This window comes from Lepisosteus platostomus, chromosome 13 (genome assembly GCF_059453375.1).
Source record: "Lepisosteus platostomus isolate fLepPlt1 chromosome 13, fLepPlt1.hap1, whole genome shotgun sequence".
Classification (NCBI taxonomy): Eukaryota; Metazoa; Chordata; class Actinopteri; order Semionotiformes; family Lepisosteidae; genus Lepisosteus; species Lepisosteus platostomus.
In genome coordinates this window covers 11,225,525-11,242,881 of record NC_142623.1, presented here as the reverse complement: position 1 = coordinate 11,242,881, position 17,357 = coordinate 11,225,525, and the positions used below count along the sequence as shown (strand labels likewise).

The 17,357-nt window shown below is 45.2% G+C and overlaps 1 protein-coding gene across 1 annotated transcript in view; it reads right to left on the bottom strand.

The window, feature by feature from the left end:
• The window catches only part of LOC148649900 (sodium/hydrogen exchanger 1-like), a 57,026-nt gene that overhangs the window by 24,630 nt on the left and 15,039 nt on the right, over nt 1-17,357 (bottom strand). The window contains exons 2-3 of the mRNA XM_088603115.1: nt 4,050-4,510; nt 298-548 (exon numbers count right to left, since the gene is read on the bottom strand). Of these exons, the coding sequence (XP_088459241.1) occupies nt 298-548; nt 4,050-4,510 (712 nt within the window). The remainder of the gene's footprint in view (nt 1-297; nt 549-4,049; nt 4,511-17,357) is intronic.

Here is a 17,357-nt window from a genome sequence, read left to right as displayed (position 1 = left end):
TAGAACTACAGCAGGACAGGGCTCTGCTGCCTCAGCTTTCTTCACGACTGGAAACTCCAGGAGCTCTAGAACTACAGCAGGACACGGCTCTGCTGCCTCAGCTTTCTTCACGCCTGGAAACTCCAGGAGCTCTAGAACTACAGCAGGACACGGCTCTGCTGTCTCAGCTTTCTTCACGCCTGGAAACTCCAGGAGCTCTAGAACTACAGCAGGGCAGGGCTCTGCTGCCTCAGCTTTCTTCATACCTGAAAGCTGCACTGCAAGGGGACAGGATGTTGTGGAAGAGGAGAAACTCACGCCATGATGCCGGAGAGATGGAAGACCTCAGCGGACAGGTAGGCCATGTAGCTGTAGAGGAAAACGAAGAGGGGCTCGATGACGCGGGTGTGGGAGGTGAAGCGCGAGGTGAAGGCCGCCAGGATGCCGTAGACCGCGCCCACGAAGATGCCACCCAGCGCCACCACCAGGAAGCACACGACCCCCAGGAAGACATCCAGGAATGTCACGCTGCCCACGCCGGCGTACTCCTCGAAAAGGTGGTACAGCACCTGCACAGAGGATTCAAGAACAGAGCGTCTGAGACCGATATGGAGATAATGGCACAGGCTGAGCAAATGGACACTTCAACCTGACTATGGTATCCTGCTCTGTGGAGTTCTTGGCAGATGTTCCTTTAGGTTGGCAGGACGCTGAGAACATCAAGAAGGATCATTCATCTGCTCAAATCTCATTTCTTTCTGCATCACTGGACTTGCACACTTGCACTGTGAGCTGTGATGAGTGGTTTGTGCCGTCTTTCTCGGTTTCCCGAGATCTTCTCCTGGAGCCAAGCAATCCGCAATTTTGGGAACATAGCAACATGGGATGTTATTTGCTTAATTAACGCATGAAACACATCTGCGTGGAAGTACTTGATTTCACTATACTTGATGTTGCTCATTTGCTCAGATGTTTCAATTTTTGTCCGCTACCTCTGTTTGTCCTGTAAACAAAGCTGTACTGATAATGCATTAGCAAAATGCTGGCAGGTATTGCAGCCATGTTTCATACTGTTGTACTAACAACACTAATCTTGCCTAGAGGATTAGAGGTATTTTGTTCACAATGAACAGACAAGATCAAAACTCTTTGCATCACCTTCGAGGCCTAGCTGTTGTGACCATTTGGGAAGACATAAATTTAAGTGTTCGTGGGACAGAATACCCGTCATTTTTTTGTCACCTAACTCTTTGTAGTTAATATTTCTTCACAGAGAATCTTTTAATGAGAAAAAAGATACTGGATATGAAGATCAGCAGATTATCTTCAGTGGAAGTAGTTACAGAGCTTAGGGGTTAAAGAACATGAAAGCCATGTGACAGTGACAAGTGCACTAGGGTAAAGAAGTGTTCCTGTTCCACAATATATTCCACTCCTTACTTGATGTAAAACACAATACAATAAAATAATGCATCCGCAAACAGATTTATGCCGTTGTCAGAGTAAACATTTTAATTCAAAGTTGATACTACTTATGATTGCATTTGTATAGTACTTTCCTTCTTAAAGCTCTTTACATATAGGAGGAGGACCCAGTTCATTTAATAATGAAATGCAGCTACTATAGTGGGCCAGCACCCCAGTCCACAGAAGATCGCTTCACTGGTTGAGATAAGAGGGGAACTTTACGAAGACCAGATTGTGCCAGTGCAGGGCAGAATACAGCCACACCCTTACTCTGCCAAACAGCTTCTTTGAATCCTTAGTGATCAGGTTGTCAGAAGTTAGGTTTAATTCATCCCACAGAACAGCAGTTGGGTTTTGCCCATTAATTGGACATTTATGTTGATATCTTAACAGAATACAGTGAGTGGTATCCCGTTATGATTTTGAAACAAAATCTCCACACACAGGGATAAAACCATACAGTATAATTAGTTCAAATGTAAAAGGCACTGAACATGTCTTGTTTTCTAATATATGGAAGAGTATGAGGTCAAGCTGCAAATGGCAATCCCAGTTTAACATACAACTTCGATGCCAATTTATTTAGTTTTACTAAAAACTTTAATTTTGTGCTGGTCTCCATTTTGTCTGCCTGTCTAACAGCGACAGGCTGCAATTCGAGTAAAAATGCCCAGAAGAAAGAGACGATAGACAGCCTTAAGCAATGAGAGAGAAGTGGTGTCATGAGGGCTGATCCAGCAGTTTCCAGTGCACTCATCTGACCGGATCTGTTACCAGTTTCACAGAGGAAATACAACTGGCACGTGCCAACTCCTTGCAAAGATGCAATATGCACCATAGTGGTTATGTACCAGCACCAGCTCCGGTCTCATGAGAGAGATGTACCAGAACCACCATTCTCAAAAGGTAGGATTGACAACAGACACAGCCCACTCTCACATTGGGCACATGGGAATTTTAAGCCTGGGCATCTGGTAGCCATGCCGAAATCTAACAAGTCACTCAGCTACTCTACCCCAGGCTATATTCTTCCACAAAAACATACACATTGAACACAATTCGGACATTACATTGGAATCTATTAGATGAACTGTAAGAAAGGTAGTAGTGGCACAGTTGAGCAGTGGTTATCATTGCTGCCTCACAGCACTAGGGCTGTGGGATCAATTCCTGGGTGCTGTCTGTATGGAGTTTGTATGTTCTTCCTGTATTCATGTGAGTTTCCTCAAGGTGCTCTGGTTTCCTCCCACAGTACAAAGACAAACTGGTAGGTTAACTGGCTTCTGGGAAAATTGGCCCTGGTGTGTGTGTTTGTGTGTTTGTGTCTGTCTGCCCTGTGATGGACTGGCGTCCTGTCTTGTGCCCATTGCTTGCTGGGATAGGGTCTAGCTCCCCCCCCAACCCTGAATTTTTAGAAGTGGTTAGAAAATGTATGGATGGAAGAAAAGGAGCTCACTTTAGGTAGGTACATCTTCCATTAGCAAAGTTATAAAATCTCTTTTCAATTTACTGCATGGATACTGTAATAAAAAATATTTCTTAAGGCAGGATTAAGGTTTTAAAACAGCTTAACAAATCGCTTCAGCTTAATGTGGTGCAGAAGTAACAGGATATATTTTCCAAAAGAACACTGTCAAACTGCCAGTCCCTATGGAGCTGTGCATCTTATATTCTTCAAGAGAAAAGAACATTACAGGTGGTGAGATTAGGGATGGACACTCACTGAAACAGTCTCTTCTACGGACTTTAACTCCAGCGAGACAATGCCAACAGGCTGAAATGATCTCTTTCTTTTATGCCGAGTCATATGAGTGACAGCCAATTACAGACTTTTCAGCCTCCCAGAAGACAAGTCTCTCCAAACCGCGGGATCACAAATTGAAAATAGATTTTTCCCCGGAGCTACAATAACAGTCAGGCCCTCTGAAATTCAGGACAGCAGGCTTGTAAGCGAGATGAAGTGAAATACAGAATTTAAGCTGAACCCTGAAAAACAGATTAAATAACAGTGGCAATATGTTTATGAGGGGGACTAATCTGAGATTTTAGCAATCTCCTGGTGTAGGCAGCAGAATACCAATTCTGCCGGTGTGGGGAATACGTATAAAAAAAAAGTTTAAATGGCAAGAAAATATATAAAAAGTAGCCACTAATTTAAGGGAAATTATTCTTAGTCGCTTTTAGAACCAATGGTAGTGGAGAGTTTGTTCCTGGCATCCACAAATCAATGTCTTGAAGAAAATCAAGTAGAAAATCTTATCCCATCATCATCTCCTATCTCCTTTCCCAATCACTGTGCCATCTAGTAAATTTATCCTCTCAAGCGCCCTCTGTGATTAAGTTCTAGAATTTTCTGCAAGAGGCCTGTTGGCCACATGTTGTAACAAACATGCAGTATATGTGGAGACCACAAAAATTGGAGGTAAGAAACATGACAGAACCCATTCAAGAAGTCAGCAAAAAAACAAACTTTCTTCCTTTCAAGAAATGGAACGACAGGGCTTTCAGCAATCTCGAAGCAACTGTTTTCCTGCAGGAGTATGAACGCAGAAAGGGAACAGAGCAGCACCTTCATGGCGACCCGTTGCTAAGCAACAGCTTACCACAGTGACAGCGTCGTTAAGCAGGGACTCTCCGAACACCAGGATGTGAAGCAGCTCGTTGATGTGGATCTCCTCGAACACGGCCAGCACAGCTACCGGGTCCACGGCCGAGATGACTGCCCCGAACAGCAGGTTGGGCAGCAGCCCGATGCCCTCCAGGCCCGACCCCTCGATCTGGCACACGGCGTACAGCAGGCCCCCCACGAAGAAGGAGTTCCACAGGGTGCCGATGACCGCAAACATCAGGATGGTGCCGATGTTCTCCGTGAAGGGGCGGATGGGCAGGAAGTAGCCGGCGTCCAGGATGATGGGCGGCAGCAGGAACAGGAAGAAGACCTGGGAGTCCAGCACTGGAGGGCTCTCCCCCACCACCCTGATCAGGCCGCCCACCAGCAGGCCCACCACGATCAGCAGGCAGCTCTCGGGCACAATCGACGACAGGCGGGGGATCAGATGGAATCCTGGGACAAAAGTGAAGCGGGACATTCCATATACTGCACACAGCCAGCACTACAATACTACTGGAACACACTGTCTTCACTGGATAATACATTACTACTGAACCACATTGATCTTTAGCAAAAGGTATGTTAAGACAGAATAACACTGACTTTTTTTACCTGCTACGGCAACCCATTTTCTTCTACAAGGTGTTAAGGGTAGAAGTTGACATATAGCAAAAGGACAGAACAAACACTAACAGTGTGAAACATAGGCCCGTACTCTATATAAGACATGGGAAACCCCTTTTATTGTCCCATCTGGGATATTTGATTTGGAAGCAGGTAAAGGACATAAATGTCTTGTTTACTGTGTTAACACAACATGAACCTATTAACAAGTAAAAGCAACATGTGTGATGAGAGAGAAAATCTATAATAAATACAATCATTTGTCCAAATTAAGCAGTCGATTGGACTGGCCTCCCTGATAAAGGTTCTCTAAGTTTGCACTGGGCTTACAATCACTAAGTCTGAAGAGAAGACCTTCTTCAAAAGTGTCAAGATGGAAGTGACGAGCGGATGCAATTACAAAAACACCACCAGGCTTCCTTAATAAGGTTCTGTCTGCAGCCCTGAGTATCAGCAGCCCCACTCCCTACTGTCTGCTCTCTGACTGCTGACTGCCAGGTGTGTGCTGGCCTGAAGCCACACCGCTGTGCACTCGGGCATCACCTCAACTTCCTGATCTTTTCGGGTCGGAGAAAAAACAGAAGCGCGTGGTGGGGCCCCTGCTCCAATAAACCTTTAAATGGGAAGGACAGGCCTGTTTCATTCAGGCAGGGAGGCTGAGAGGACCACTCTGCACTGAGAGCTACATTTTCACCTGAGGTTTATTTAGACTGTTGGGTATATAAAGTGGCTCACAGTGATAGCTGGTGAGGGGTTGCTATGGAGCAAGTCTTTGTGTAACCTGCCCATGAGATTTGGCTAAATAAAATCTCGGTTGCACAATATTTTGTTGTCCTTCATGGATTTCAACTGCTAAGTCCTCACAATACATCTGTTTCGAGGACGGCCTAGCAGACTCCTCTTGAAAAACCTTGGGGTTATATTCAATTCTGGCTTAACATTCGACCCACATGTACAGCATACTGTCAAAACATCTTTTTTTCACCTTAGAAATATCGCAAGACTACGCCCTATGCTATCATTAACTGTGGCTGAAAAGCTGATCAACATATTTGTATTCTCCCGAATTGACTACTGCAATGCTCTGCTCCCTGGTGTATCTAAATCTACTCTGAACAAGCTGCAGTATGTCCAAAATTCAGCAGCCAGAATCCTGACCAGGTCTAGTACAAGTGTTCACATTACTCCTATCCTGGAGTCCTTGCACTGGCTTCCGGTCAAATTCCGCGTAGACTTTAAAATCCTCATGCTCACCTACAAGGCTTTACATGGCTTGGCACCTCAATACCTGTCTGAACTTTTATCGCCCTACTCCCCACCTCGCAACCTCCGCTCTTCAAATTCTGCCCTCCTTACTGTCCCCCAAGCCCGTCTACATTGTATGGGCGACAGGGCCTTCTCCTGCTATGCCCCCAAGCTCTGGAACTCCTTGCCCAAGGATATTAGAGAGTCACCTTCTCTAAACTCCTTCAAATCCAGACTCAAAACCCTCCTTTTCAGAAAAGCCTTTACTTAACTGGTTCCATTCTTCACCCCTCTGCTCTTCTTAATACCATCTTCCACGGTCTCCTCTATTGTTATTGTTGTATTGTTGTAATTATAATTGTGTCCTGTCTTGTGAAATTTTCTTATTTATTGTTGTAGTCTTCTTATTTATTGTTATTGTCATCCTGTAAAGCGCTTTGAGAAGCCACCTTTAAAGGCGCTATATAAAATAAAGTTTATTATTATATTATTATTATTAAGTTTGAGAGGCATCATCCAGACCTGTACGTGCTTCAGCACCGTGCCTTTTACTGCCCCCACTGGATATAAACCCTTACTGCATTTGCAGTTTGCAATTACACATACTGCTTAAATGCAAAAACAACATGCTGTGTGCTGCATTCTCTCAAGGATAGAGGCCTCAGAAAACCAATATCATTTTGGTACACCCTGGTAGATCACAGGAACTTGTTTTTGTCTGGTCTTTTAAGAGTCTTATTGTTAAATGTGGGTTTTGTAATTCATTATTCAACACACAACAATAGAAGAACAGAAGACTACAGTACGCACTCAGACTTCTAGGCATATTTGTGGGCCATTACTGTCTGTAACCATTCCAAAAATTGTACAGGGAAAAAAAAAAATACGCGGAGCATAATTCATCCCCCAGTTACCTTAGACTGATGAAACGTTAAGGCGAGACGAAATAAAGCAAAAACAATAATTCGCTCTGGTGAAATTCATCTAAATGAGCTCTGTACTGACATGCTGTGGTGGGCTTCTACATGTCACCCCCAAGTCCTGAATGCTTCTTGAGAGTGAAGAAATAACTGCATATTAACCTGATCTTCTCCAAGTGAGACTTTTTCAATAATTACTCTTGAATACCTAGATGGCATTTCATCAGAAGAATGATCTCGATTTCCATGTGTTCGAATGGACACTAAGACATTCTCATGTATTTTCTAACTGCTTTCTCTACTTCAGGGTCACGGGGAGACTGCAGTATATCCCAGCAAGCAGGGGGTGCAAGGTGGGGTACACCCTGCATTGGTCGGCAATCCATCACAGGGCAGAGATGCAGACACTCTCATCCCACAGCCAATTTTGGCAGAAGCCAGTTAACCAACCTGCTTGTCTTTGGACTGTGGGAGGAAACAGGAACATGTGAAGGAAACCCAAATGAACATGGGGAGAACATGCAAACTCCACACAGACAGCACCCTGAGAATTGAACCCAGGGCCACAGTGCTGCGAGACAGGAACGCTAACCACTGCATGACCATGCGGTCCCAAAGCTAATTATTTCCAGCCTATTGTTAGTCATGTTAACTATTCAAACAAAGAAAATGCACATTGCTCCAAGTTTCTTGACACTGTTCTTGTTCTGGTGGTACACATGCTGCATGAATAAAACGGTGTGTTTTCTGCTGCACTTACAGCGCACACGCGAGCTACTGTAAAGCCTGCCGATTCCCAAAGGCAGGGCGTTGCAGACAGGCAGGGAAAGCATATGAAAAAATCTCAGGTGCTGACATGTCTTTTTGACAACGTGGGGAAGCAACACAAAACTCACACAGGAAAAAAATAGGACATCTACAGGTGTAGCAATTTTAATATTACTAAACACTGTGAACAAGTTGGGTTTCGATGATCTGAGAAAAAGATATTGCTGCTCTAGAACCAGTCCAGAGAAAAGACCAAATAAATTCATGCACTCAAAAGCATGTCCTACACTGATGGGCTAAAAGAACTTAATGTTTTCAGTCTTGAACAGACAAGACTACGAGGGGACCCGATTCAAGTATTCAAAATCCTCAAATGCACAGAACAAAAAAAACAAATGGCTTCTTCAGAATGATGAGCCAGCGAACACAAGTGGAAACTATAGTGAAGGATATTTATAACTGACAACAGGAGACCCTTTATTACACAAAGGGTGGCGGGAGTATGGAGCAAGCTGCCCAGTCATGTCGTTGAACCCGATACCCTGTTTTTTTTTTTCCAGAGCCACTGGCACATCCAGTTTGACCATTCATATACAGTCTTATGTCCCCCACTGTCAACGAATCCAGTTATTTCATTTGAGAATCATGTTCAGTCTTAATACTCGTTGTCTGCATTCCTCGCTAGATAAAAAGGTAGAGGTGAAGTAGAAGGCCTAGATGAACAAAATTCTTAAAAATGCCAAACGGGGATACTTAAATGAGAAAGAATGAAGAAAAGAAAAATCTAAAGACAGGCAGGAAATTACAGAGACAGAAAATGAGGGGAAAAACATCACAATTCCAGAGCAGTTCTGAAATGCTGATTGACTTAATTCATGCACTCCTGTGGAAAGGGTGGTTTTGGCTGTGATAACAAATGGAACCTAATCAGACACCCGAGGCCTAAAGAGTATCAGATGTCTCCCTTCCAGCCGTTAGACACTATCAGCATAAAAGAGAAAGACATTTTTGCTGCCAGACCAATCATAAAAGGTCTTCCAAAAGGAGAAACAAGAATCCCCTGCTCGAAGAGAGGTACCAAAATGTTTTTCCCCCACCTGAAAGTCCCAACGTGAGAATCAGAAATCCGCCCCCGCGCAGGTCAAATTCTTTTTTCTTTCCAGATACAGTATACCCCAGAAGGCTTCATTTTCCAATATTCCACGATGACCGACCAACACCACCACATGGTTCGCATTTAAAACGCGTCCAGGGAGGCCAGGAAGTGAAACCAACCGATGAGGAGTCGACTGCCCGCTGACCAGTGCGTCTCACAGCGACGTGTGCTCTACGGCCGTCTTACACACGGGACTTCGTATTTCACACAATCCTCAACCCAAAAATTAAAAACATGACATTCTCTCTAAAAAAAAAAAAGATCAATTTAAGGCAAGGTAATAAGGAGTGTTAATGAGAGAGCCCTAAAAAGATATTTATAATCCTGAAATACAGTGCTAAAGTGAACCCAAGGACACATTCTGTGTTTAATTGCATAACGTCATTAAATTCTCACTGAAATTCATTTTTCTACAGTAATGCTATGCCCTTACGGCCACAGGATGAGTGTAAATGAGAAATGCAGTGAACTTCAAATCTTATGATGAAGAGGACGACAGCGAACGACCAGCGTCTCAGCTGTTTCCCTGAACTGACAAGGCGATTCTTCCCCGCCGCCCGGCACTACCACACAGTCCCGAGAGCCGATTTAGTCCACACACCGCTAAGGCAGTGTCGCCCTCGCGGTCACGGCTTGCCATGCGATGACAACACTTGGCCGCAGTAAGTAAACAGATAGAGTGCAGTGATAACACAGAGTGTCAGAGTGCTCTGTTTCTCATCAACAGTGGTGAACCTGTATGGGGCGTCTGGCTGTCAATTCGTTCTGCGGCTGGCTGCAGAAAGCACTCGAGCCCCCCGGCGCGGTTGTCGGAGCCGTCTCGGGCAGACGCCTTGTACCGTGCACACCTGAACGCGCGCGGAGTGCCATACGGGCTCACACTGACAGTGCTGCAGGCTTCAAGGCCAGACGAGCTGCACAAACCTTCGCCCTAAAGAGCTTCTGACCACGGAGTACGACTGTGGTAACTTAACAACTTGGCAAGCGAGACTAATCACTCCTTCCACGCCTGTCGTAACTGTCACGCCAGCTGGGGCGGATTAGAGCAGAACTCGACTAAAATGGTCATTTTTTACAGTTGCCGTTTCATCCGACTTCTCCGAAAGCCTGGAGGGTATGACAGTTGATCTCCCGCTGCCTGCTTCCTTTGGAAGCATAACGGAGTGGGTCTCCTGGGATGAAGGGGTCTACCAAATCGAGGGAGAAGGGGAAAGGAAGAAATGCACAAAGTCGCCCGTGGCGGCAAAACGCACAGCCATTCGGAAAAAAAAAGAGAGGCAGCTCATTTTGAGCAGATGGACAACACCCTAGGAGCTTCATCTCCTCCGAACGGAGGCAGGGGTTTGATCCAAGGAGTGAGTCACCCGTCCCCAGAGAACTGGGGTCGTGGGTCTGCAGCCCTGGCCGTCCATCCTCATTGGGCAGGTGGACACAAGCCTCTTTGTACTGTCGGCATTTTCCCACCCTCGGACGATCCCAGAAAGGCAGACCAATAGAGAACCGTTACCTCCCTGTGGCCGGACAGCGGACGAGCCGAAGGAGATGCCAAACCATAATATTAAGCTGATCTGTCATGAACAAGTACGAGTCGTACACACTAATACCTTAAACAGCAGCTCTCTGAAACAGTTATGGAGCCCACACAGCCCTGTCAGATGAAATAAGATCCCATAAGTGAATAAATTATACACAGAGTGGAGCAGCTATCCCATTAATCCACCGCCAAGTAATTAATTTCAATTATACTTCTCCCCCTTGGGAGAGAGAGGCTGCTGGCGACGTGTGAAATGGCGAGCGCCTGCGCCGATAATTAATTCGCTGCAAATGGCTCACAGCTACTTCCCAAGAAGGGTCTACTGTATCTCCTCCGCCGCAGGGCTCCCCTTTCCTCCAGCGACGCTCACGAGCAACTGGATGACGCAAAGCCGAAAACACGAAGAGAATTCTGCAGAATTCCTGAAGAGATTCCCCTGGGCTAAAGGTTAACCCGCGAGGGATTTGGATGGAAGAGCTAGTTAAACCTGTTGGGTTTCAATATAAATGAAACTACTAAACAAGGTCAACTCTAAACACCAGGCCCCACCTGTAACTGAATGAAGCCACAGCAAGTTTTACAGATGACTGCTTCTTCATGTTAAAAGTAACACTTGTCTCTCCCCGAGCTAGCTATTTATAACAATTAATCATTCCTTACACTTATATAGCGCTTTTCTGGACACTCCGTTCAAAGCGCTTTAGCCATAGTGCACCAGAACGCTCAACACACATCAGCTATCAGTGGGGAGGAGAGCAGAGTAATGAAGCCAATTCATAGAGGGGGATTATTAGGAGGCCATGATTGGTAAGGGCCTCACAGCTGCTGAGCTGCAGGGTGAAATGGCTGAAGGCAATAGCCATCTTCAGGTGGTAAGAAAGAATGGGAACCACAGCACAGCCAACTGAACTGGAATATAGTCAGACATGCTGAATCAAATTATATTTTTAATACATTTAACTGACATCATAACTCACTTTTCTTTTTAAATCTTTTGTACACCACAGCTCAATCTATGCTTAATACACACACCTCTCTGGCCTGCACTGAACAAATAACACAAAACCCTTTAGAAAAGTCAAGCACAACAGAATAATAGGCCTAACTGATAACAGACCTGGGAGGCACAGTGGCGCAGGGGTTAGCATCACTGCCTCGCAGGTCACATCACCCCCGGAACTGAACCCTTACAAGTCGATATCGGAGTGGAGTTAGTACGTTTTCCCCCATCTTCGCTTGGGTTTCCTCTGGGTGCTCTGATCTGACACCCCAAAGACATGCCAATAAACCTGCCAGCCTCTGGGAAAACCGGCCCTGGTGCGAGTGTGCGTTTGTGTCTCTGTGTGCTCTGTGATGGACTGCTGTCCAGTCCAGGGTGTATCGTGTTGATTGCTGGGATAGGCTCCAGCTCCCTCCAGCTTGGATAAAGCAGGGAATGGACGGATATGTGACCGGATAAATACACGAAGAGCCCGAAAGGAGAAATCAACAACGGAGAGCTGGACAGCACCATCAGAATCAGACCTCAACTACAGATGTGCCACTAGCCAAGAGGACAGCTAAAAAAAAAGACACAGAAATCAATTAGGAATAATTACATCATAAAAGCCTACTAGATCAACATACAAAAAGAAAGAGAACCATTATGTGGATAGGAATGACATACAGCGGACTTATTAAGTGCAACACTTCCTCTTAACTTTGTAATATCATCTGACTGGCCACAGGGCTCAGAATCCAGAAGAATAAGACCCCGAGATTCTGCCTGTGGTCTCCTCTTGACAAACACGGTCTTTACACCTCAGCACAACTTAATAAGGACAAATGCAAATTCAGCAAACGCACAAGACGCAAGACAAACATACACTTACTGTAGTACACTTGTACGGAAACCGGTCTCAGATACGGGATACCTATTATTATGATGAACATGTGAGCTGTAATAAGCTCTTATTCAGGAGCGTGCCGTCTCCTGTTTCAGTCGCAACCCGACCAAAACCGAGGATCCCGTTATCATTCAGCCAAAAAAAGAAAAATTTCAAAGGGACAGAAAGCTGAACAAAAAAACCTTTTCACAATGCAGACTTGGGTGCTAATTTTCTAATGAAAGCCTGCCTCTAATCTCTCTTTAATCCCTTCTCTGCCAGGTTGTCACTTCCAATGATGCAATGTCTAGACTTTCTAAACAGTACAGTTCATTCAGGGATGTGCAGGTGAAAAAATTAAATCACTGGTGGAAAGTGCCTATTAGTTGCCATTCTTAACTGATATGCCTCACTCACGAGCGCAGACGTAGATAAGCATCATTAAATCACAAACACCTGCTCCTCCAAACTGTAACTGCTTTCCCTAGTTATCACAGACCCAGAAAAGCAAACACATTAGTTGCCATGTTTTCCGAGGCTGGGTGGGGTCGCTATGGACAGAGACTGACTTTTAATGACCCTACCCTCCTTGCTCTACACAAGTGGCAACCGAAGAGTCCAGATCTCCAGCTGCTCTAGGAGGGTGGAAGCTGTGGACTGGAATTGACTAGCTTTATCTCGTTAACCTAGGGGTCCCCAATCTTGGTCCTGGAGGGCCGGCGTCTCTGCAGGTTTTCCAGGTCTCTTCAAAGACACCAGCAGCCCAAGAGAAGGCAGAAATGCCCAACTTGGAACCAACTGAAACAATTTGATTTGGGGTCAAAACCAATTTGGACCAAAAAACTAGACACACCAGTCCTCCAGGACCAGGACTGGACACACCTGCGTTAAGCCCCCCCCCGCACTGCCAGAGGCTTAAACTTTAAAGACATCCATTTTAAAAACAAGTTTTCAACAATCCGTTATCTTTCAGACTCCAACAACATGTCCACTTCCACACAAACAGGATCCAGGTGTGCAGCAGAGCAATGTGAAAATGTGGCCTGTGAAGGGGTGACAGAGGTTTCCACAGTTACATATTTAAACTGCAGAGGTCTCCACCCAGGTCTCAGCTTTTTAAAATCACTTAGAGGCATTGAACAAAACTTCCATTTCACGATTGTTTTTAAATATAACTATACACGGTGTTTCAATTTTTCTCCTGCTACTACAGGATGTTTTACCAATGGACTGTTGACCCTTCATTTTAATTTTAAAGACCTTTGAGAATGTTTGAATATGGAAGGCAAAACTAAATGATTATTGCCATTACTCCTTTGTCCAAAGCAGTTTAATAAGGCTAGGGATTGAACTAGCTTTACCAGCGTACACGGAGCTGCTGGATTTCTTGTTTTGTCTATCAAAACCTGACACAGCATTTGGGACATTTCCACTGATGACAGGTTATACTGGTTTCAAGTAACATTTCCATTGCTGGAAGGCAACAGTCTTAAACTCTTTGAAGGCACAGGGAATGAAGCAGATCTCATACTGCCAGGGGGGAGGGAGGTGGGTTTGCTCAGGTAAGTTCCAGTCCCTCTTGTACTACGGCCTTCAGCATCAACACGGAGATCAGTTACCAGGCAACGGATCATGGTCACAAAGTCTATTAATGTTTCTCTTCCTATAATGCCTTTTCCCAGGAAGGCTAAGTCTTTAAATCAGTCACTGTTTTCAAAGCAGGAAGCAGAGACTGTTGTAAAGCAACGCCATCATGTACTTCAGTATGAACACTTAGGTCCCCATCAGCTTCTGAAAGGCTGGGGTGTGGAGGGAATGTGAACCCAGTCTTAATAATCCACAGGAAAAACTGAACTACCGATTACACAATGGTGAGCGTGTTCCCAAACAGTATGCATTAATGCCATTGCCCAGTTTAAAATTACAACAGCACCATCGCACATAAGGACTGTGTTTGAGCTAGTGACGCAAGAGCTAGTGGTTTGCTCATTGAATATTTCATGTGGAACTGGAAGAGAAAGTGATTGTTTCAGGGTATACCCAGATGGTGAGGGAGATTAGACGCTACAGATCTTGCCCCATCACACAATATATCCTTGCTCCCCAATGTGTGCTGAGAACAAATCTTCACTGGCCAATTCACACTTCCACACAACACAGGGAAGCTATCTGGGCTGGTGGTGCAGAGGTATTAGAAATATAAGTGCCACTGGTTCCAAATAATCGTTTGTTTCACTTTTAAAGTATTTTTTAGTATATACATGTATCCAAGTGTGTTATACGTTCTCTGCTAGGACACTGTACCAAGGAATGTCTTAAAGGTACTGGTAGCAGTAGTGGTGTTGTGGTGAGCAGTACCGGGGACCTGGGTTCAGCTTCGGACCTGTGGTGCTATCTGTGTGGAGATTCTATGTGCTTCCCATGTTTGAGTGAGTTTCCTACAGGTGGAGCACAAAGCATCGATTCCAGCTAAGGGAGGGGGGCAGGTTATCACACTGAGGCTAAATCCATATGTTCCTGCAGTCAGCACATAGGCAGTGCAAACAGGACGTCAGTAATGGGTCTCTCCAAAGAGGCAGGTCAAATAACCTGGCAATTCGATGTTAGCATGTACTGTATTACTGCATGTGTTCTTTCTCTGTACTAATTCCTCCAGTGTCTCGTGTTAGTGTTGCTACTGTTTTCTGGCTTACACAGCTAACACAAAGGCTGGATGCATGGGAGGGATGCAAAGAAGCACAAAAACGCCTATAACGTATCGTCTCCAGTTCTATCAGTCTCCTGCCTACCTTCAGTCTTGTCATGGGGACCATCCCACTGCTGACACCACTAGTCAAAGGGGCCGTCTCTTTCCCGCCTGGGGAAAGAGCTGTCTTTTGGAATCCATGGAGGAAGGTGCTCCGACTGTTATTTCGGGAGGGATGCTTCTTGTTTTTCCCTGCTGTTCCTATGCCTGCTGGCTTATCGACTGGTTGGGACTGTTGTGTATGTCCTTTTTGGTTTTGGATTGGTAGGAAAACGCATCTGCTAAGAGGAAAGAGAGGGCCCTATTACAAGTCTCCTATCTCTCCCTATGCCCCCTCTTCACTCCTCCTCCTTCACCAGACTTCCTGCACCATGTCTGACTTCTCCCTCTTCCACAGGCCTTCATTCTCTACCTGTTTCTTATTGATGAGATGAACTGGATACATACTTTACTGTCTACAACTGGGAAAATTTGTCTTTGTCATCTCCCACAAGAAGTACATCAAACATGAAACGCACACACAGCTAACCACAATAATCACAATATCATAATATCATACGCATGTGCATAGAATCATTCCAACAGTACTTGACAGATAAGTAAATAAGAGAATAAATTGGAAGTAGAAGGAACATATATAATTACGCCTTGCAGAATTGGTCCTCACACTGAACGCATTCTCTTTCAATAATCTTTTTTACCAGGTCAGTGGAGTTGCCATGGGCACCAGAATGGGACCCAGCTATGCCAATATATTTGTCGGCTGGGTAGAAGAACGCTTCTTCGCTTCCTACTCCCTGACCTCTACAAACGATATATTGATGATTGCGTCGGTGCCGCCACATGCTCCAACGATCAGCTTGAGTTCTTCCTGCACCATTTCACCAACTTCCACCCGTCCCTCAAATATACGGTTAACATATCTTCCACTACTCTTCCGTTTCTAGACATCAACTTCTCTATCAACTAACCCCGACTGTCCACTTCAGTTTATTACAAACCCACGGATTCACACAGCTACCTCCTGTACAGCTCATTTCACCCCAACCACACTAAAAACTCTCTTCCTTTTTCACAGTTCCTTAGGTTATGACGATTATGCAGCGACGACATCGACTTCAAGAACCAAGCCCTCGAAATGTACTCCTTTTTCATCAACAGAGGATACCCCAGCAGTGTGATTGACAGGGCCCTTGCCCGAGCCAAAAACACCCCCCGGACCATCAACCCGATCAGGAACTCCCGCCGTAACAACCGCATTCCTTTGGTGCTTCCTTACCACCCTAACACACTTCCTATCCCCAGGACCATTAACCACAACTTTTCCATCCTACAGGATGATCCCTCCATTGGGGCCCTCTTTTCTGATCGCCCTATCATCTCATATCACCAACCACCTAATCTGCGTAACCTCCTTGTTCACAGCTCCCTTGACCGCCCCCAACAACCATCCACACCAGGCACTTTCCCCTGCAACAGAGCTCGCTGTATCACCTGCAAGTACACAGCCACCACCACACTCATTCAAGGCCCCTCAGGACAATTCCGGATCACCCAGACAGCATCTTGTACCTCCAGCAACCTTATTTACTGTATCTCTTGCAGTAAATCCCCAGCCATCTACATTGGAGAAACAGGAAGGAGACTCGGAGACCGCTTCAGAGAACACGTCAGGGCTGTGAAGATTAAAGATATCTCCAAGCCCATTGTTTCTCATTTCACCTCTGACGGCCACGACCACTCTAATCTCTCCGTCTGTGTTCTCAAAGACAGTTTTTCCGAACTCATACATCAGAAAGACCACCGAAACTAAAATTATTCTGCACCTAGGATCACACATTCTCCCTTCCCTTAACGACAGATTACTGTTCTTTTAAATTTTCTCCATTCATTGGAAGTTTCATTTCACACCTCTCTGCACCCATTCTGACTTCAAACCTCTTGATTGGCCTCTCTTTCTGTCCCCTGCTCCCGCCTCTCACTCCTCCCCCCTCCCAACCTTTGTTCTCCCGCTACTTTACCTTTGCCTACTGCCCTGTCTCTCTCACACCTGAAGAAGGCTCCACAGCCGAAACGTTGTGTTCTCTTTCTTCTTTTTTTCAGCATGGAATAAACCTATTACTTGTTCCATATTTAATTACCTTCACTAAGCAGTTTTATTACACAGGGTATACAGAATTTAAAAATGTAAATGCTTATATATGCTTTTGCTTGACTTTAGCACCCTTGTCTCCCTGATGGGAACATTACAAACTGAGCAGATGGGTTGGACCAGCTGTGAGGCTCCTTGCCATTCTGAGAACTGAACTATGGTATAAATCACCAGCCTATGCCTGCTATAATTTCCCCAATTATTTTTTCTGCTAGTCTCACAATTCTAGACAGATTGATTTTAGCTTTCACCACCAGAAGTCTATACTATACTTTCACATTAAATGCCAA